The sequence below is a fragment of the Sturnira hondurensis genome, unplaced genomic scaffold, assembly GCF_014824575.4.
Source record: "Sturnira hondurensis isolate 20B ecotype Veracruz unplaced genomic scaffold, ASM1482457v3 Scaffold0018097, whole genome shotgun sequence".
Classification (NCBI taxonomy): Eukaryota; Metazoa; Chordata; class Mammalia; order Chiroptera; family Phyllostomidae; genus Sturnira; species Sturnira hondurensis.
In genome coordinates, this window is record NW_028090728.1 from 2655444 (window position 1) to 2676247 (window position 20804).

Sequence of the window (20804 nt, forward strand, 5' to 3'; positions counted from 1 at the left end):
GTTGAACTTGGCATCTCCAGTGACTGCTGCCTTTCTCCTGGCCCCTTTTGGGCCTCATGTTGCCTCAGGGAACAGGTTGTGTGACCGTTTGGGCCTGTTCGCTGAGCCTGACCACAGCCCTGTGGACAGGGAGGCCCTGCCAAGGACACAGCCTCAGCCTTCTCCCTGTTCGAGCTGGGCTCCACTTGTGCACACAGCTCCCTGGGCCTCAGTCTCTCACCTGTACAATGACCACTGTAGTCATGCCTGCTTGTGCATACAGCAGGTGCTCAGGCAGTGCTGGCTGTCACCCTTGAAACTCCTCCAGGCTTACTCTGTGGTTCATGTCTCAGCCTGAGAGGCACAAGCTGCATCTAATGCTTCAATCCCTGCCCGTCTGCACACCCTGAGGAACAGGGGACACACTTCTCCAAGGCCTCGCTTCAGCACACACAGCCTCTGAGGACGCACTGGCCCCCAAGGGCCTGGGCCACGGCTCTCTCAGCACAAGCCCGTGAGCTCCAGGCATCCAGACCCAGGGGTCCACATGGGGCCAGAGCTGTGGCCTGACCTGGCTCTGCTGTGAGGAACAGAGCTCAGGGCCAGGAGAAGATGGCCAGACTGATGTAAGTAGCCTGTCTGAGGGAAAGCCAGACCTGCTGTGTCAACAAAAGGCCCCTGACATCAATCCAGTGCCTGTGGGAGGTCCCAGTGGGGTGGGGGGAGGGGAGAAACCTAATGTAGTGAAACAGCAAACCAGGGAAACTGTCTTTGGGAGAAGCTGGAAGTGCGCCCCACTGAGATGGGGGGTGGCTTGTACAGAGAAAGTTCCCACCCTTGTTCAAACGAGGGCTCCAAATTCACATGGTTTCACTGGTCCCAACCACACTCTTACAATTGGTCGACATGAGCTGGTCTGGTCAGTAAAGGTGCCCATGTGGGCACAGTTGCACAGCTCCACCTGCCCGCGGAAGGTCTCCCTCGTCCCTCTGTTGGGGGCGGGGGCTGGGCTGCAGGGGCGGAACACAGCACAGCAGAGGGGCAGCCCACACTGTGGCTTCCCTGAGAGTGGCTTCTGCAGCAGGCCTCTGCCGACAATGGCTGCTAGCCTCTGGTGACAAACTGGGGTCCTTTTGGCAGGTGTGTGTTTTGGTATGTGCCCATTTCCTCTCCTCCAGGCAGTGGCTGTGGCCTGGGTGACAGGACAGGCAGGGCCAGGGCTGTCCATGCCGGGAGCTGCTCCGACTGGCGTGACACTGGAAGGACATGTGGGTGCTCGTCATAAGTTCCCACACGCCTGGACCCCAGCGGGGGACCTGCCTGACTCCCATCACACTCAGCTTTCAAGAACCTTCTAAAGCCTCGGTGCCACCAGATCAGGCCGTGGCGGACTTTCCTGCCTCTGGGCCCAGCTGTGCACCCCAACCCATTCCCAACGTTTTGGATGTTTTTAGAAGCTCCATCCCACTCCCAGCAGGGAAAATGCTACACTGCAAGTCATGATATCTACAGGCAGGTTCAGCCTTAAAAATGCTGCTTGTTCCCAAACACAGGAAGCAAAGTCATTTGTAACCATTATAAACCCAGACAACATAAAAATAATTCTGTGGCTGGAAGGACACAGCGGGTGGGAGTGCTGGGAAGCAGGGTGCGGTGTCTAGCCGGAGCCAGGCCGGCAGGCTGGTGGTTATGAGGAATGTCTGCTTGTCTCTGCCTGGCTGACCAGGGGGCAGAGGAGGGGTGCTCACCTGTTGAAGATACACTGGGACTCAGTCACCTGGGTGGAGCCTGGTGCAGGTGCAAAGGCCACCCTGTAAGAACAGAAAAGCGAGTTCAGTGGACAGAGCTGGGTGGTGGGCAGCTTTGAGGGGCCATCGGTGTGTGGGGTGAGTGCCTCCCCAGGGTGAGCCTCACTCCCATGAGGTGAGGTGGGGGGGTTCTTGCTTCTAATTCCTTTCACTCTGTTCCTTTCTGAATCTGAATGTTTTAAAAACATGAATATGTATTACTTTTTAAGTCAAGAGATATTCCTTAAAAAAAAGAAACGAGGCAGCCCAGGCTAAGTGTCACCTCTGTCCACTTCCTGAGGAGCAAGGGTCCTGGCTATTCTCAAAGGGGGGGCATACAGGTTTGGGGGCCTTCATCAGGCTCAACGGACCCAGCTCACCTGGTAGAACAAGACTTACAACCTGGCACCCGTGTGGCAGTGCAATGCCCAGAAGGGAACAGCCCGCCAGGTCTCCCTGGGGTAAGCTGGGGTCAGTGCCTTGACCCTGCTGCCCTCTGGCCTCTGTTCCCTAAAGTGGCCCTCAGACTGGAGGCTGCGGAGGTGGGGCTGCCTGGGAGCCACTGTTGCTCCAGCTCCTGACATGGGCAGTCAGGAAGGGGCCACAGCTGCCCTGTTGCAGGGCCCCGCTGCCTGGTGTCTTCATGGGGGGTGGAGGGAGGCCCCTCTTCTGGGATAATGCCAGCCATGTGTGGCCATCCCTGCTCACATCCTCGGCTGGCCCTGTGTATGCCACGTGCACACCTGCTCAGCAAAGATGGGGAGGGCAGGGGAGGGCAAGGGAGGCCAACTTCACCAGGGACAAGAGTGGTCTTTCAGACACCGCCTCCATAAGTGGTGGCAAGAATCCGGGCTGGCTGGGGCGGGCTGTCCCCAGTTCAGATCCAAGTGCTTCCCATGTGCTGCATGCCTTTGAAATGACCTCACAGGGACAGCCAGAGGGGGCAGGGTGCTCTGAGGAGTGGCTCCTGGAAGGGGGCACAAGCATCACAGGCAGAGGACAACAGGTGTCTAAGCGTCCTGGGGCTTGAGCCCAGCCCTGCAGTTCTGAGCTGCGGACCCTGGCAAGTCGCTTCTCTCTGCCTCAGCTTCTCCACCTGCAACACACAGTAATAGCTCTCAGCCCTCAAAGGTCGCCATGAGGAAGACCTTAGAATAGCACCCGGCCTGGAATAAACCCTCCCCTGGCGTCCCACTGTGGAGAATGTGAGATTTCACTGAATCCTTGTCACAGAGAGGCTGAAGAGATGACCTTGGAGAACCCCTTCTAAGGCAGGTGAGATTCCATGGGCCCTATGCAAACAGTGGAGGCCTGTGGCACCCTCAGGATGGCCCAGGGCACCCTAGCCCGTGGGGGTGGGGGTGGGGTGGGGGTGGCACCAGCTAATGTCTCTCTTCCTGGGTTCCTCCAGGTCAGACACAAAGCAAAAGACAGCACAGCCTCATCTGTCACCTCAAGGAACAGTGGCCTTTCCAGGAGCTCCAAGCTTGAGCAAACCAGCTCCAGCCTATTTCTAGGCTCTTCAGGAGTATCAGCCCCACCCCTGGTCACTGATCAATCTACTGCCCTCCTCGTTTGCTCCTGTCCCCCACCCCTGCCCAGCCACCTGCCCAGTCCTGCGGCCTTGCAGGTCACGCACTGTTGTTGTAAATACCAGGTCCTGCCTTCTAAACCGCACTGTCTTGCCCACAACAATAGAGCCAGAGCTGCCATCTTCCAGAAAGAGCACCCTGAGGCCCAGGGAAGGCAAGAGATGTGTGGTGGACCTAGGACCTTCCTCGGTTCATTCTGTGGCTTAGAGACCCAGCTCCCCTATAAAATGGAAATGTTCACCCAAGGGACTCTAAAGGCACAAAGCACTATGGAGGAAAGTGGGGAGGACGTTGGCCTTGGCCCAGCCAAGAAAGGGCAAGTTTCTAGTCCTTTTTGGGTTGAAGACAGGAAAAGGAGGGGCATAACCTCTGGCTGAATACCTCTGCCAGGCTCCAGGGCGATTGTGGTGGGAAAAATGGAGAAGCTGAGGTCTGCAACAGGGGACAGCTCCTGCTGAGTGCAGCCTGCCACCCCAAGGCCCGGACCCACATGTTCCCAGACCCCAAACTTGCAGCTCCGTCCCCACTGCAGCTCTGAGTGTGGCGCCGTCTGCTGCCCTCTGGCGGCCAGAGCACTCGGCCCAGGAACGAGCAACTGCGGAGGGACGGGAACCTGGCTGGCATGGTGGGCTGTTTTCAGGACTGTAAGAGGTGAGGTGCGCAGAGAGAGCCTTGCCATGGTACCGAGCACCTGGTAAGCACCTGCCGTTACGCTGCTGCGATGACCGTATCACTACTGTTACTCCCTGGGGAAAATGAGGCCCCAAGAGAGTGTGTGCGTGTTGTGGACGGGGTGTGTGCCGGAAGTCACAGAGGTTAGAGGTACAGGCAGGATCACAACTCTGACGCCCGTGTGGCCGCTGACCGACTGCAGTGGGAGAGCGCAGGGTCGGGGTGTCCTTAGCCTTAGCTGGATCCTCGGCTCAGTTTCCTAACCGCCCCCAGCGGGCAGCAGCGGCTTGCTGCCCGCCAGCGCGGGAGGGGTGGCGGGAGGCCGCAGGTGTGACGCACCGGGGCGGGCCCCCGGCTGCTTATAAAGGCAGCCACAGGGCACGGAGAACCAGTGAGCCAGCGACTGTGTCCGAGAATTGGGGCAGCTGCTGGAGCCAAGCCTGAACCCAGCCACAGTCAAGCAGATCCCCCAAGCCACTCTGCGATTCTCTCAGCCCCTCGTCCGCCCGCGACCCCTCCGATCAATGAAACTGGCCGCGATGATCAAGAAGATGAGCCCGAGCGACTCGGATCTGAGTATACCCGCCAAGAATTGCCACCGCATGGTCATCCTCGGCTCGTCCAAGGTGGGCAAGACGGCCATCGTGTCGCGATTCCTCACGGGACGCTTCGAGGAGGCCTACACGCCCACTATCGAGGACTTCCACCGCAAGTTCTACTCCATCCGCGGGGAGGTCTACCAGCTTGACATTCTTGACACGTCAGGCAATCACCCGTTCCCCGCCATGAGGCGCCTCTCCATCCTCACTGGTGAGCTGAGCACACAGCTGGGCAGCGGTGGGGGGATGGAGCCGCGCCACCAGGAGCGCTGGCGCCGGCGAGGTCACGACCTAGATGCACGGTCAGTGGGTCCACTGCCCAGCCCCAGGTCTGTGGGTAGAGAGGTCTGAGTTCCCTGATGCGCGGCTGCTAGAGCCCCAGGGGCCGGGTGACCCCGAAATAAGACCAACTTAAGTAGTCCCCATGGCAGCCTCCCTTACCTTCCCCTCTTCTCTTTTCCCGCAGGAGACGTTTTCATCCTTGTTTTCAGCCTGGACAACCGCGACTCCTTCGAGGAGGTGCAGAGGCTCAAGCAGCAGATCCTCGATACCAAGTCTTGTCTCAAGAACAAAACAAAGGAGAACGTGGACGTGCCCCTGGTCATCTGCGGCAACAAGGGTGACCGGGACCTCTACCGAGAGGTGGAGCACTCCGAGATCCAGCAGCTGGTGAGCAATGACCCCCAGCGTTGCCCCTACTTCGAGATCTCGGCCAAAAAGAACAGCAGCCTGGACCAGATGTTCAGGGCACTCTTCACCATGGCCAAGCTGCCCAGAGAGATGAGCCCGGACCTGCACCGCAAGGTGTCAGTGCAGTACTGCGAGGTACTGCACAAGAAGGCGCTCGGGAGCAAGAAGTTGCTACGAGCCGGGGGCTGCGACCAGGCAGACGCCTTCGGCATCGTGGCGCCTTTTGCGCGCAGGCCCAGCGTGCACAGCGACCTCATGTATGTGCGCCAGAAGGCGGGCGGCGGCCAGGCGAAGGACAAGGAGCGCTGCGTAATCAGCTAGGACCCCCTTCCCCCCAGCCCGTGCAGAGGACAGAGCCTAAGGAGCACTGTTGCTCAGAAGTCCAATCCTGTGTCCGCTCCAGCCCTGTATGCCCTGTGCTCTACTGTGTAGTGGCTCTTCCCTCCCGAGACTTGGGGCCCCAACTGGGGAGGTGAAAACAGCTGAGAAGGCCCGGCCATGTGCTCTGGAAGGAAGCTGGGTTATACTGGGACTCCTCACATCTCTGATTGCCCATTGGCTCCCACCACCCTCGCTACCTGGGGGACACAGGGACAGCAGAGGGTGAATTTGTCTGGTTTGTCACAAAGACCCCAGAATTGGGAGGGTGTGTGTATGTGTTGATCAGCCACTCTTAGGCTTGGAGAAACCCGCCCCAGCTGAAGGGTTAAGATGAATGGTGTTATCTTGTCTGTGATTCCGGGTTGCCATGACAGCTGGCAAAAGCCTTTGCCCTCCTGAAACTTAAGGGGTGTGGGTCAAATCAGCCAAATGACTTGTTTACATGCGTGTGTGAAACTGCACAAAGGAAAAACAAAACTTGCACTTTAACAGTTCTGTTGTCATGAACAAAATCTTATCCAGATGTTTATACTGTAAGACAGTCTTTATTGTTATTTTTTAAAATATAAAATAATTTAAAATGAAAAACCATGCTTTCTTTGCTTCTAGAAATGGCAGGAGGGGGAAGGCAGGGGTTTGTACTTCAGTGGAATTAGGCTTACCTTCCCCAGAGCTGGAAAATAGCCCTGGTATTCTCTCCAGGGCTATTAAGTGCTCCTGGGAGAAAAGCACCCCCCTCCATCCCTCCACTCCCCCCCCCCGCCCCCCTGCAAAAAAAAAGCTTCAGGTGACTGGGCTGAGGCCTGATTTGGGGAACAGTTCCTGAGAAGTCAAGGACAAAAACAGAGAACTTCAGAGATGCATCTCTGTGGCTATTAAGTCCCCGGTGGCCAGCCACAAAGGTCCCTGGGGCTGTGCTCCAACCCTTTCATCCTCTACTCAGTGCAGGCCCAGGGCGACAGCAGTGGTCAAACCTGAAACCCCCAGGGCGTGTGAGGTGCCACTTGGCCAGTGGTCACAAGTAGGGAAGTAGGGCCCTGAAAGACAGCTCTGCCGTGGGGCTGGTGCCCGACTCCTCCCCAGCCTCCCACGCCCCTCCAGCTGCAGGAAGTGTGTTTTGCCCCGATAGGGGCCCAGCAGCCTTCCCCGTATGCTCCTTTTCTCAGCAGTGGAGGGTACCCGATTCCAATTCGGGACCCAGTTCTCTGCCGTTCTTAATTGTGCAAGCTTGGGACAAGTGACATCTGCCAAGCCTCCTATTCTTCACAAGGAAAACACAAGAGAGTTATTACATGTGACGATTCAAAACTACTCAGCACAAGTGCCTGCCACCCAATAATGCAAACCATTGGCCTCAAGAGGGTGCTCAGCCCCCTGAGGGCCACTTGATGTTGCCCCAAGGGAGAAGCTTCAACTTCGCTCTGGGGAGGGCTGCTCCTACCAGGGCTACACCTGCCTCTGGAATGAGGGATGGGATGGCCATGGAGAGGCAGGACCACCCACCATGCCACTGAGCCCCTGGGGACAGATGCCAGCTCCTGAGAGGTGTTCCTGTTTTCAGTTTAGCCATGTGAGGTAAGTGCTGGGGGAGAGGAGCCTTGGAGGGGGCTGTGCAGTGGAGATTGTCACAATTTGTTCTATCTTCTCTAAGCAAAGTGAACATCCCCAAGAGACATCCTACTATGAATTTCTCAGAACAAAAACAAAGACATCCTGAGAGCAGAGCACCAGTTCGTTTTAATTATACTCTTGAAAAATGTCAAAGCCGTAACACTGAAATTTCAGAAGGCCTTGCAGAAAGGCCCCGGTGGTCTTGTATTCTATGTGTTTCATGGTATTTGGTCAGAGCCTTAAAACTGGCCCACACTACTGTGAAATTTCAAGAAAATAACTGATTCAGTTAAATAATGGTCCCAGGGTAGAAGTCTAATATAGGTGACTATACCCTGGCTGGTGTAGCTCAGTGGATTGAGCGTGGGCCTGCGAACCAGACAATCGCGGTTCAATTCCCAGTCAGGGCACATGCCTGGGTTGCAGGCCAGTTCCCAGCGGGGGCCAGTTCCCAGCAGGGGATGCGTGAGAAGCAACCATACATTGATGTTTCTCTTCCTCTCTCCTTCCCTTCCCCTCTAAAGACAAATAAATAAAATATTTTAATATAGGTGACTATCCACTTAAATTCCAAGCCTGCTCTTCTGTCCAAAGCCACTGAAACTTGATAACCCCTTTCACAGATCTGAGTTCCAACATGCCTGCCATCTGACAGGTGGCTGGAGGGCCACATGAACCTAACCCCTGCTAAAAACATCTTCAGCCAACCTGCCAACAAGGTCAGCCAGCAGGCATCTGTTAAGCCCCTGAACTGGTCGGCACAGGTTATTCGCTCATTTCTAGATTTAAAGAGTATTCGGTTACTATTCTCACCTTATCCTTAAGGGGCAAATAAAACGTCCTACTTGCAAGAAATTAGGGGTGTTTGTAAACATTTTATAAACTAGGACACGGTTGCGTAACTTCCAGATATAGCTCACTGCACCCTTCAGAACCAAATCAGAACTCCTGGTTCACCCATTTAACTGGAGGCCTGTCTGTCTGGGTCTGTGCTGAAACAGCAGCACCACCCGGCCCTGTGTTAGGTTTGAGGTGGTTCGGCCACTCTTGGGCATTAATGGCTAAACCGTGACTGACGATGACAGGAAACTAAGGAAGCAAGAGCTAAAAGTAACAAGAACATGTAGTAGCAGAGAACCTGGACAAGGAACCATCTGGCAGGACTCTGGCTGACACCCGCATGGACACAGTTATATTCATTGGCTCAAACATAAAAAGAAACAAATTGTCTTAGGAGAAAAAGCCACCCTGTAGTCTTTCAAAACAGCGCCCTCTCATAGCCTTCCTTTGCCGCTTTAAACCCTGCCATGTGAGCACAAGGCCTCATCTGTCCAGAGGACTCTATGCAAATGTTGTACGGCACTGCCATTAACAGAACAGTATGTATCTGGAACACACTGATCATGTCCAGGCGGCAGGAGGAGAGGGAAGGCAGGACCAAGGAGGAGAGGCCTCCTTTCCTACTCTGCTCTTTAGATATGCCAGTGGAGCTGGAACACAGGGCAGATGCACCTCCCCCCCCGCCCCAGGTGAGCGTGGAGCCCTCCATCCCCACTGTAGCCTCTTGGAACACACACACGCACGCACACGCACGTGGAAGCTCTCATGAAGCCAAGCTCCCAGGTGGGCTCCTCTCAGCTAAGGAAGCAGTACAGTGGCCCCTGCCCCGGTCCGCTACAGAGTCCAGAGCTGGCAGAGCCCAGAGCTGACCCACACCAGCAGAAGAGTTGGGGGCAGCAAGGCCACTGGATCCTTGGCTCTCCCGTGGGCATCCCTGAGAACCTGCCTCGTCTACTCCTTGGGGATCTCGAACATGCAGAGGCTCTTGTACTTCTGCAGAAGCTCGTTCTTGGTCCTGACTTGCTCCCGGAGGCTATGCAGCTGCTGCTGCTGCTGCTCAGGACTCAGGTGAATGCCAGGCATGGTGCTGACAACCTTCCGCATCTCCTGGAACTTGGCTTTGAGAGCGTTCAGGTCCTGGTGGATGTCTGGGCCGTCCTTGTCCATGCTGCAGAGGTCAGATGGAAGTCATTAGCGCTCACAGATCAGATCAAGACAACCCTGGGCTTCCCTCCTCTGCACCTCACAGCACTCTTGCTTTCTGTCTGTCCTCTTACTTGGCTGTGTGGATCCGGAGATTAGGGACTGCTTCTCTGTCATGCAGCCTTATGGCAGGCATGTGACAACTGCTCAGTAAAAGTGCCCCAGTACCTAGCAGTGCCCGTACGGCCCCTCTCATAGCCCGCTTGCAAAACTGGATGCTTACGTTGATTAGCTAAGAGGGGAGGCCCCGTGTCTGCCCACTGACAGCTGTATCCCCAGTGCCTAGGCACTTGGGCACGCTAGTATCATTTGTTGAAAGAATGAGTACTTTCAACAAGTTAAGTTTATAAATGTGTTGAATGAATGAACAAACCACTACCACTATCAGGTGACAAATGGCAAGCAAAACTTGCCAAAACACTACATGTCTTCTCATTTGAGCCATTTCCAGGCCAATCGAGAGACCATGAGCTAACAAGAGCTAATTTTAGCTGACCTTTTGATGCTTGAATCTTGAATTGTTAACATAAAAACTAATTTCCACAAAGCTATTCATAAAATTGAAATTAGTTACAAACTACTGAAAAATGTTCTGCAGGTATCAGCTCTCTCCTATTGTAGTTATGCAAACCCCTTGCCTTTAGGTCAAGTACATTTTAAAGGCAGAATCATTCACTTCAGCCATGATTAGTTGCCCAGAGATCCATGCTACCCTGTCACATTTCGGCAGGTGGTTGTACAGGTCATAATCCACTGAGGCCTAAGAGGAGAAAACTATCAATGATCATTTTAAAAAATAAATGTTCACCCCTAGTGGGAAATTTCAACCCAGATGGCGCTAATCCATATTTATCATTTATCACTTCCCCGCTCGTACAGACAGAATGTCCATCTTTCCTGGTGATCCTTCGGTCACACCTCACACCCGGCAAGTGAGAGGGCTGCTAGGGCCTGCTCACTGCTCACTAACAGCCCCAACTCAGAGACAGGGTATGGCGGGTCAATCACGCATTCTCAGGAATGAATGGCAGGACATTTCTTACTGTCATCTGAGGCCCTCAATTTATATATGTCCACACTTAATGGTGTACCTTCCCTCAGTTTCTAGGGAGGAGTACTCTTTCTTTCTTCTTCTTTTTTTTTAAGATTTATTTATTTATAGAGAGAGGGAAAGGGAGGGAGAAAGAGAAACATTGATCAGTTGCCTCCCACATGCCCCCAACCAGGGACCTGGCCTGAAACCCAGGCAAGTGCCCTGACCAGGAATCGAACTACCACCTTTCAATTTGTCGGACAACGCCCAGCCCACAGAGCTACACCAGTCAGGGCAGGAGTATTATTGAGAGCTGTAAGGAAACAAATCGAGAGCATGTTTTACTTCAGTTCTTTTAGGTCTCAGCTCTGAGACAGAAACCACCTATACTCCTGAAATCATTATACTTGAATGGCACGTGTGTTAGTTAACACAGTTATGGATTTAAGTTCTGAGGGACTTTTGAAATTACAGTTTTAAAAAAACTGATTAACATCACATAAGTCTGAAAGGACATAGCAAAAACAAACAAAAATACATAAAAGTGTGCAAGGAAGTTAGGATAACCCAGTTCTGGAGGCAAATATTACCTGACCCCAAAGAATTTTTAATTCTGAAAGTAAAAACTAGACCATGTTTAAGATGCTCATTTCTGAAAGTCCCTAAATCTCACGGGCTGCCCATTCTTTCCCAGGTGAACTGTTGGTGGAGGGCATCATCTTCAGGCAACAGAGAAAGAGCCACAGGAAAGGGCCACCTGAAAGGCAGCTGAGCCGGAAGGGGGTCACGCTGACCACAGCAAGACCCCTCTGCACACCTCTCAGCCTGCCCTAGTTGCGGAGGTAAACAGCATGGAACTCCTGGGATGAGAAAAACACTCTATTCAGGAAATGGCTCTCACTAAGTGGGAACCTGCTAGGCCAGGATGACTGTGCAATGCTGAAGCCAAAAGAAAAGAGGCCCAAACACTGAGTGAATAAAAGCAGAAAGCCCCAGATGAGCCTGCCTTTGTGTCCGATGTTAGTCACCATCTAACTTTAGACAGAAAGGAGGAGACTAGGCCAGGCCAGGAAGCACGAACGTAGTACCAATAGGAGGAAGGTGAGTGGGTACTTTGGTCCCACCTACCATAGTTTTTAAAAGGTGGACAAAATATCACTCCTATGGCTAGACTGACAGGCCACTTCCTGCTAGACTGACAGGCCACTTCCTAACAGTCTTTTGTGCACATATGGGTGACACTCAGCATCATTTCAGCAATGGACATAGACATCTTGAATTTGTGTCACCAGACTTCAGGGCAAGCACCACAAGTTTAGGTGGGTACGCCTGAGAACAGAGTTTAGCATGGGTGTTAGTATGTATGGCACAGCTTGGTTTTTAGTGTAAGTGCTTTGGGACATCAAAATGCAGACTGGCAAAGACCGAGCCAAAGCATGCCGATGGGTAGCTTAGAAGTACCAGGGACCCGCCAGATCACTGAAGCCAACTGCCTCCCAAACCTGCCTGTCACTTCTTGTGACCTCTTGGTAGCATCTGACTCAGTTTCCCATTTCCTTCTCCTCAAAACTCCCATCCCCTTCAGCCTCCTGCACTCAGTGTCCTAGCTGGACCATCCTGGGACTGGTCCCTCTCACCCTCTCTGCCTCCCACACTAACTTCAGTGGCTGGCATCTTCTTTAACTGGTGTTTTTGTTGTTGCTGTTATTATTTATTATGACAGCAATAGGTACTTGAGGAGCAAAATTAAAATGACAGACACCAAGGCTCAGAAAAGTCCTGCTAATGCTGTGTTCCAGAGATAACCTCTGTTAATACGTGGTCTCTGCTGTTTCACACTGCTTCAAAATACACAGCAACATACAAATACACACATGACTCTTTCACTGTGGCCACACTACACACATGGTTCTGGCTCTGCTTCCCCCCTTGGATGTCTTTTCATGTTAACACGCATAACACAGCTAAACTATCTGGCTGTTGATGGGTCTTTGGATGTTCACGGTTTACCATTTACAATCAGAGTAACATCAGACATTTTATACCTATATCTGTATGTATCAGTGCGAGTATTTTGGTAAGATCATTTCCCAGAAGTGGGACTTCAGGATCAAAGTTTATGCATATATTAAAAATTTTCACAGGTTACCAAATGCCTACCAAATGCCCTCCAAATGCCTGGTGACCGTGGATACAACGCTGCTCCTCACACTCTCGACAACACTGGCCATTACTTACTTGTGGTCAGCTATACCTCTCTCTCCAGTTCTGCCCGCATGTAAGGGGACTTAGAGAGAGGGTCTTTGAATTCCACTTTTACGCTTGCTTTGATCTATTCCTGACTTATATGTGAAAAAAACACTTTTTGGGGAGGAATAGCGAGATGTCCTGTTAAAAGAAGCCTGAAAAACACGCTGCTCTACAAAACAGTCTAGAACATGTTTGTCTGCTCCCCAGTCTTCAGATGCTGAGAGCACTGCCCAGCCCAGCCCAGCCCTCCTTTCTGAAATTCAGCTTCCTTGTTCCAACAGTTATGAAGACTTTTCTCCTTGGAGACCTGCAAAGCCAAAGAAAACTCACTGCAAAGCACACCCAAATTCAGGTGAAGGGTGCCCCCTCCGCACAACTATGGTGAGCTAGAAGCATGAGCTTCGTGCCCCACTGTCTATTCAGCTGCCAGTCCTGCCAGCGCCACCTCCCACACACCCCTCAGGTCCTGCGGCCTCCTCCCCCTACTGTCACCAGTTTCCTACAGACCCAGGTCCTCTCCTTCTCCTAAGCCCCTTGGCCCCACCAACCCCAACAAAACTCAAGTCTGCACTAAAAAAAACTTCAGATGATTCCCCCACTTCCAGACAACACCTGCCGGCAGGCTCCCTGCAAAGGGAGCTAACCAGGCCCCACACATGGAGCCTCCAATCTCTCAACATCCCATTCTTCCCAAGACCCAGGCTGAATGTCCCACCGTTGGCATTACTCATGTTGCACTCAGTAACTGTGAACCCATGTGGCTGCCTTCATGGAGCCTGCACTCCAGGAGGTGCTTGGTAGGTCATCCTGCATGAACAAAGATGAAGTGGCACAGGAGAGAACAGGCTCGTAAGCAGGCCCAGAAATAATTCTTCCAAACAGGCTACAAATGTCCCCCGTTTGGGTGCTCACCCTTTCCACCTGGGACTTGGTTGAAGAAGAAAGAGAGTGGCAGAGAGAGCTGCAGTAACATGAGTGCAGACAAGCCCCATGGAACCGGTGGGTCATCTTGTAGACTTTGCTAATGTGGACGCTGCTTCCTCCGCAACCCAAGGATGGGCCTCAGCTGGCGTGGAAGGCCAGTCAAATTAAAACAGGTACTTGTGTGGGGAGAGGCAGGTCAACAACACCCTGTTGCCATGAAAGAAGTCTTATAGGGCTCTGAGGTCTTGCTGACCTGCCTCAACAACAAATGAACTTGTGTTAAGCAATATGGCTCCAGCTTAAAAGCTCAAGGACAAAGTACTGTGTTCACCACTTGAAATACCTCCACAGTATCAAAGACGATGGCTCCCCTCTACTTACCCAGCTATCTAAAAAATTACTGAAAAAACTAAAAAATGTCTAAGTACCAATTTTGACAAAATATTTTTATCAGGTGAGCCAACGCCATCAGTCGAAGCAGTAACAACTGCAACTCACAAGTTCCTAGGCTGGGACACCTTAATTCCAGACTCAGATTAGATTGAGAAAGTTTGAAGGAAACAAAAATAATTGTAACCTTCCCTGGTCCAAGAGGCCTCATTTTATTTCTTCTTTATTATATATAATAAAGCCACTTCTACAATGTGGCTTTTACGCATAGCAGAAAAAGTTTTAGACAGTTGGGACCTATAAAATTTCTTACAGGCATAAAAATGAGGTTTTTCTTTTCTCTTTCCTCATTCTTTGAAAATGACATAAATGTTAGTTTGGACTTTTCATTTAGCCACAGACAAGACACCAGGAAGGATGAAAGTGCTCTGGGCTGTGGAACTCCTCTCCAACCCCAGGCCAGTGCACCTCAGCCAAAAGCAATACAGGAACCAGGAGCTCTTCAGTCAGAGGAGGTGGCCTCTGAGCAAGTCCCTGAAAATACGTGGCATTTCCTAGGGCAAAGAGAGGGCAGTAGGGCATGCCAGCAGAGGTTCTGCAGTGCGCACAAGTCTGATGAGTCCATCCACCCACAAGGCACTCACCTGAGAGTGACTCATGTGGGGCTTTGTTGCATAGTTCAGGCAGGATATTTGAAGATGCTTTGCAGAGATCTCTGCATGGAGGGCTAAACACTGGCGAAAACAATTTGGAAAGATTTTTTGAGCAGAGAAAAATTAACCCATTAACATACACAGGATGAACTAGAGAGAGAAGAGGATGAAGGTAAAGAGACAAATTAAGAAGTGATTATAAGATCCAAAAATGAGGTTAGAAAACCTGGACCACTAGTGATGTCGACAGGCCCACTGGAAATAAAGCAGCAGATTAAAGCCTAACTAACTATTCTAACTAACCAAAAGCATACGGTATCTGAGACCTGTTACTAGGAAATGGGTGGGGAAAGGTAAAGATGCCACAGGTGATACCTGACAAGAAAGAAGACAGAGAGAAGAACTGTCTTGAAAGACAATTCAGTATTTCTGCACACAAAGTAATGATGTACTTTATGCTAAACTTTTTATAAATGTTTAGTTGTTAACCCTTTTATACAAAATAAATCAAGTGTGTTTATTAAAAAAAAGAGAACAAAATGCAACACACCATGAAGATTTGATGATGAAAACAGTTTGATACTGGAGAAAAGCAGAATTTCCAGAATTAGATTGGGAACATGGGAAAATCATAAATATTCAGTAACAGCAGTGCTGGAGGAAAACCTGCGTCTCTCCCTTCTCTTTCCATCAAAATAGGCCCAGAAGCATCAAAGAATTAAAAAAAAAAAAAAAGAAACCATGAAAGTCCTAGAAAAAAGGGATCAACATCTATGATACTGTTAGAATGGCCTTCTACCTAGGACCAAAACTCAGAAGCCATAAAGGAAGATCTTAATCAATCTGCCTCATAAAATGGGCAGTTTATAGGGAAGAAGATAACAAGTGACATATAAAGTTGCATATGAAAAAATGATTCACCTCATATCTTAAGACAGAGATTGATACAATGTATCATTTCTGACCTATCAGATCAGCCAAGATGAAAAAGTTAATTGGTGATGGAAGGGCTTTGGGAAAGATAAATAACATTGTTGCTAAGGCATAAATTAGTGTATTCTTTATGAATTTACTAATAGTGATCAAAATTTTAAATTCATAAATCTCGTTGCTAAGGATTCTTAAAGTATTAACACAAGAAACTTAGGAGAAGAAATCCTTTTTTCATTTTATACCTTTCTGAATTTGCAATTTTAACTTTTTTAAAATAAAATGTTTTCATTAACCTAATGGTGTAGTACTCTAAATTCTTACCAGAACAAGAGAGATTAAACTAATTTCAGCTTTTACTTCCTCATTCACTCCCTAGGCAAGGAGAAAACAAATTAAAAAAGGGCCACCAGAGAAGCTACAGAAGAGGAAGAGACCAGGTGACTGACGTAGTCCTGGCCGGTACTTCCTTTCCCCAGGCCCACCAGATCGTGTCCTCCCCACCTGGCTTTCCAGCCTGCCTGCTGAGACACCACATCCACCTGACGTGAGCACAAATCTGACTAAGCCACCCTGGGGTCCAAAAGCTCCACCAGCTCCCTCAAAGAACAAAATCTCACTTCCTCAGGGAGACACACAGTCGTCAGCATCCTGACTTTTCTCGCCTTTCTAGCGCTTCCTTCCCACCTTGGACTTGTGTTCCAGCCCCACCAAAATGAATGGACCTGCATGAGTTGATGTTACTTCTTGGTGCCCATCCTTCCACATGCTCTTCCCACAGTCCCACCCCTGCTCTCCCTCTTGTAATTCAAGATTCATCACTGGCTCACCCCTTCATGAGACTTCTGACTCCTCCATGCCTCACGAGGTCTCCTCTCCCATCACTGCCCAACCTCAGTCCATCCTCTTCCCTCGTGAGCCTAGAAACTCACATACACGCTTCAACATATTTTAAAATTGGATCCTAGTCTCTTTTCATGGTTACCATATCTCTCCTTCACTTCGTGCCTATGTCAACCAAGTGGCTTTTTCTGCTCCTCTTTTGTCCTTTCTTCCTAGGGGTTTTCTTCAAATGCTTAGTGACCTTGGTTTCTAGTCATATGAACTAACTAGGTTCTTTCCTGGGAGGCCCCCAGTGACTTTTCCCTTGGGCTGGTCAGACACTCAAGAGAAGGTACCCTTATTTCCTTTGGCTGCCAGTGGAGAAGACAGGTGAGGGACGGCAAGGGTGGAGTCTTAGTACTATTCAGTGTGTGAACTTTGTCTTAAACCCTAAACCCTCCCCTTGAACTTCTGAGAAGTGCCTAATTTCTGCAGTGCAGATAATCTCTGGCTCACTCTCTCCTGAGAATAAATCTTGGGAAAGAGCAATCCTTTGTCTTCCAAACTGGAAGAGGGGTTGTTACCTGTCTGCTTATACTTGAGGGAGAGAACTATGGGGATCTCCTTCTTAAATTAACCTTTAAGTAATCCTCCTGTTCTCAGTCCCCTTCCGTTCTATTCCCACAGGTCTCTTCCTGAGATTTAGGGGGAGGCCCTGGTCAAAAGCAGCTGCTTCTGGCTGCTTCTTGGGGCTGATAGTGGGTTAGCCCTTGGCTATCTGCTTTGTGGCAATTATCTCCTCTCCGGTTTTTTGGTTTGTTTGTTTTGGGTTACCAAACCAAACCAAACCAAACCGCCCTGGCTGGGAGGCTTGGCTGGTTGGAGCATATCCCATATACCAAAAGGTTGTGTGTTCAATCCCTGGTCTACACTAGGTTGCAGGTTGAAAACCCTGTTCAGGAGCATACAGGAGGCAACTGATCAATGTTTCTCTTTCACATCGGTATCTCTCTCTCCCCCCAACCTTCCTCTCTCTCTATAATCAATAAACTTATCCTCGAGCGAGGATTAAAAAAAACACCCCCCCAACACAACTTTTCCTTGTCCTTTTAGAGAAGACAACCACATATAACAGACCCAACATCTTCACCAGACTGCTCTTGAGTATGCCACACAGCAATCTTATGATTCAAGTATTATTAGTCCCATTTCACAAGAGAAAAAGAGACTCAGAAAAGCTAAGTAGTTTAACCATGGTCACCCAGTCAGTACATTATAAAGCTATAGTTCAAATCCATTGTTTGAGGCCCATTATTGTTATTCACATATTAGAGATTAAAAAAAATTAAGGCCTTAGTAAGGCTATGTATTCATCAAGAGCACAAGGCAAGCAAGCATCAGCATGAAATCCAAACCCAAAGCTCTGCCCTCAAAGCCCATGTTTACTCAATGTACCTCACAGCCCCATTTAAGGGCAGCCCGAAGTGACTGCTCTACTGAGGCTCAAGAACGTACTCCCAGGGGGATAAAGAACTATCTCTGGGACTGGGTCCTAGTGTGTTTTCATTTTTCCATATTTGTATTAAAACCAGTACATTTGTGATCCAGCTCTGCCCTGGGGCTGCAGAGTCTGCATTTATGTTTCCAATCTCACTGCAGCCAGAAGAGCCACCTGATGATCAGAGGCTAATTCATAAGAAGAGAACAGAGTGTACTCCACCCTCTGAACAGTATGGCCACACCAAGTGAAGCCGAAGGAAGCCCGGGTGCACTGTGAGAACAAGGTCTTTAGTCATTTGAAAAGCGGAGGAAGCGTCAGGCAGTCCCATCTCAAGTGAACCCAGTCTGGCTAAACTCAGGACAAGCTGGGCCATGACAGCCAACACTAGGATGTTGTGAGAAGCAATTCCATTTTAGCCAAACATCCAAGAGGACATAAATGTTCCCTTGAGTGTCACTGCAACAGTAAACCTGTTTTACCTTACTTTGTTTTGGTTTTTAATGGTTGGGTAGAGCTGTAAGCTGAGCAACTTACACCTAGTACCGTGTAGATATAAGTAACAGCAGTAAAAATAGCTTGGCCAACATAGGATCCAGGAGGCTTTTGGTTGCCTTTTTAGCTTCCTTTGCAGTGTAAGTAGGCGACGTTCTAAAGCTTAAGTAACCTGCAGACTGGCTCAAGGACCGCAACCCCTGCTCAGCCGGTGTCAGACCGGCCTGCCGGGATCAACTCCGGGGCAGCTTTTTGTCTGCTTGCTCTGACGGTGCTTGCTCTGACGGTCCCCCTCGGCACCTCCTGAGCTAGGGGTTATTCCTGATCGTGTCCTTTTCTCTCTCACTAGTGAGAGCCACAGCGAGCGAGCAATGTGGGAGTGGAAGCGGCCCTTTTTACTGTGCACATCGCACACAGCAACGGGCCACCCTGGGGAGATGATGCATGTCGGAGTTGCTGAAAAAGAAAGCGCAGTGAGCACCACCCTGTATCACGGGTGAAAGCCCGGGGCTCGGAGCTGGGCTCGCCCTGGGAGCGCAGGGTCGGTCCTTGTGAGCACACCCGGGCGCCCATCACCAGGTCTACCACTTGAGGCTCCGAGCATCTGCTACCTCAGGGGCAGCCCAGTGCGGCCTGGTTCAGGCCTCTTCCACCGAGTCTCGGCTCCGCCTTTTATGAATGAGGGCGTCCCGGAGCGCGCCTAGGCCCCTGCCGCTCTGCTAACGGGACAAGGAGGGCGTGCCCGTGGCCAGTCTTCCCTGCGACCCTTACCATTTGATTATGTTGTGGACCAAAGGTAAGAAGGAATAGGTCTCCTCCTTCATGGCTGCGGGGGAGGGCGGCCTCGGCGCCGGCGAAGGCTGCTGCGGCGGGGCGACCGGCGGCGGCGGCTGAGGCTTCGTCTCAGGCAGCGGTGGCTCGGCTGGCAGCGGTAACGCGTCCTCGGCTTGTCGCCCGGTAGCCAATCCGGCGGACGCCATGGCGCTCGGGACTCCGCGAGTCAGTCAGTCGGTTGGTCAGTCAGTCCGGAAGCAGGACCTGAGCGGCTAGCGGCCAAAAGTGTCGCGGGACCCCGTACGTCACTACCCGCACGCCCGTGGGGGCGGGACCTGGAGGAAGGCCGTGAGCGTGCGCGCTAGGGCGCGGGGCGGGGCTCGCTGTTACTAGGCAACAGGTGGCGAGCCGGTGTAGGGTACCCTGAATTTGGTGGTGAAGATAGCTGAATTATCAGTCAGGAATAGGAGATTTATTTCAGAAAAACAACTTATTCTCATTTACTTGACGAAGAGGGTCCAAAAGCCACTCATAGAGAAAGCCTGGAGGTGAATAAGCGTCAGCATGGCCCAGCCTTCAAGGAGGCCTTCGGAAGAAGCAATTTGAATTGCGAGCACCTGTTCTGTGAAGCCCTGGGCCTACTGGCGCTGAGAACTCAGAGATGAAGGATCCGCAATCGTTCACTGTGCAGAGGCCCGCAGGAGAGCGAGCAGCCCCAGACCGAGTTGGCCGGGCGGGACTCCGTGCTAGTTCCAGAAACGGAGAGACCTCGAGATTGACCTCAGTGGAACTCCCCACCGAGTTCCACCGAGTTCCACAAGGCTGGATGGGAAAGAACTAATAATTCAACATTTAATATGCACCTTCTGAATGTTGTGCTGGATGTGGGGGGAGGCGTGGGAAGGCTTCCTAATACAAAGCAGAAAGGGATTGGTGGCAGGAATAGTATCATAACCGGGAAGAAAGTCAATGTCTCCATGTGTGGGGGCCAGTTTCTTAAGCCCCTAGGCTCCAGTGTCCTCACCTCTAAAATTCGCCTCAGTTCAGGGTCATGGCAGAGCCTAAACGGCTTTCTTCAGATACATGATTGACCTCCAAAGGTCTGGTTTAAAGACATCCTAAGATTTGAGGCCAAAATGGGCGGCTTCTGGGGGTTTGTAGGTATGTTCCTTAAAACAAGTATAATTTCTGGGCAATGGAGACACCCATCATAAGCCTAGCTAGTGGGTGGAAGAAGACATGAGCTAGGAAAGCCCCGTCCTTCCTCGGGCTACCATCATGGGCCTTATAGAGAGGCCAGGAAGGCCACATTCTGGAAGCAAGAGTTGCAGTCACACTCCAGGCCAAGGGATGGTCCCAAGGAAAGTGGATGCCAGCATTAGCTGAGTCAGGAGAGGTCTCTGGAGGCAGAGGCTAGGAAAGCCAGATTACAGAAGAAGGTAGAGCAGTAGGAGGATGTGCTGTAAAAGCTCTCGAGTAACGAGCCTCCATATAGCTTTCTTCAGCAAGAGCTGCTCAGGGCCCCCAGCAGGAGAACAGGTGGAGGGAGAGGCTGAAGGGTTTTCTTCCTGCAGACTGCAGACTGTTCCATAAGGGAAGAGTTCAAGAGTCCCGGTCGAGAGTGGAGAAGAAAGTCCTGTTGGGTTAGGACCAGTCTCTTATGTTTGAAGAGACTATGTAC

The 20804-nt window shown here is 51.1% G+C and overlaps 2 protein-coding genes and 1 long non-coding RNA gene across 4 annotated transcripts; 2 read left to right on the forward strand and 1 right to left on the reverse strand.

Annotated features, from left to right (window-relative positions):
* Positions 1-1927: 1927 nt before the first annotated feature.
* On the forward strand, positions 1928-6413 carry RASD1 (ras related dexamethasone induced 1). Of its 2 annotated transcripts, none has more exons than XM_037068797.1 (2): positions 1928-4840; positions 5170-5252. In XM_037068797.1, exons 1-2 carry the CDS (start codon positions 4555-4557, stop codon positions 5250-5252), a joined length of 369 nt encoding a protein of 122 aa, XP_036924692.1. In that variant the 5' UTR covers positions 1928-4554. The 2 variants fall into 2 exon arrangements, with proteins under 2 accessions (XP_036924692.1, XP_036924691.1); XM_037068796.1 differs by having other exon boundaries at positions 2013-4840; positions 5096-6413.
* Positions 6414-7426: 1013 nt separating this feature from the next.
* LOC119002726 (uncharacterized) lies at positions 7427-8004 on the forward strand. The gene is made up of 2 exons (XR_005069795.1): positions 7427-7635; positions 7863-8004. It is a non-coding gene; the product is annotated as an uncharacterized LOC119002726 (long non-coding RNA).
* A 412-nt stretch (positions 8005-8416) lies between these two features.
* On the reverse strand, positions 8417-19425 carry MED9 (mediator complex subunit 9). Its single transcript, XM_037068798.1, has 2 exons — positions 19121-19425; positions 8417-9319 (listed from the first exon to the last, which is right to left on the reverse strand). The coding sequence occupies exons 1-2, from the start codon at positions 19327-19329 to the stop codon at positions 9103-9105; spliced, it is 426 nt and encodes a 141-aa protein (XP_036924693.1). The 5' UTR covers positions 19330-19425; the 3' UTR covers positions 8417-9102.
* Between the last annotated feature and the right edge of the window lie 1379 nt (positions 19426-20804).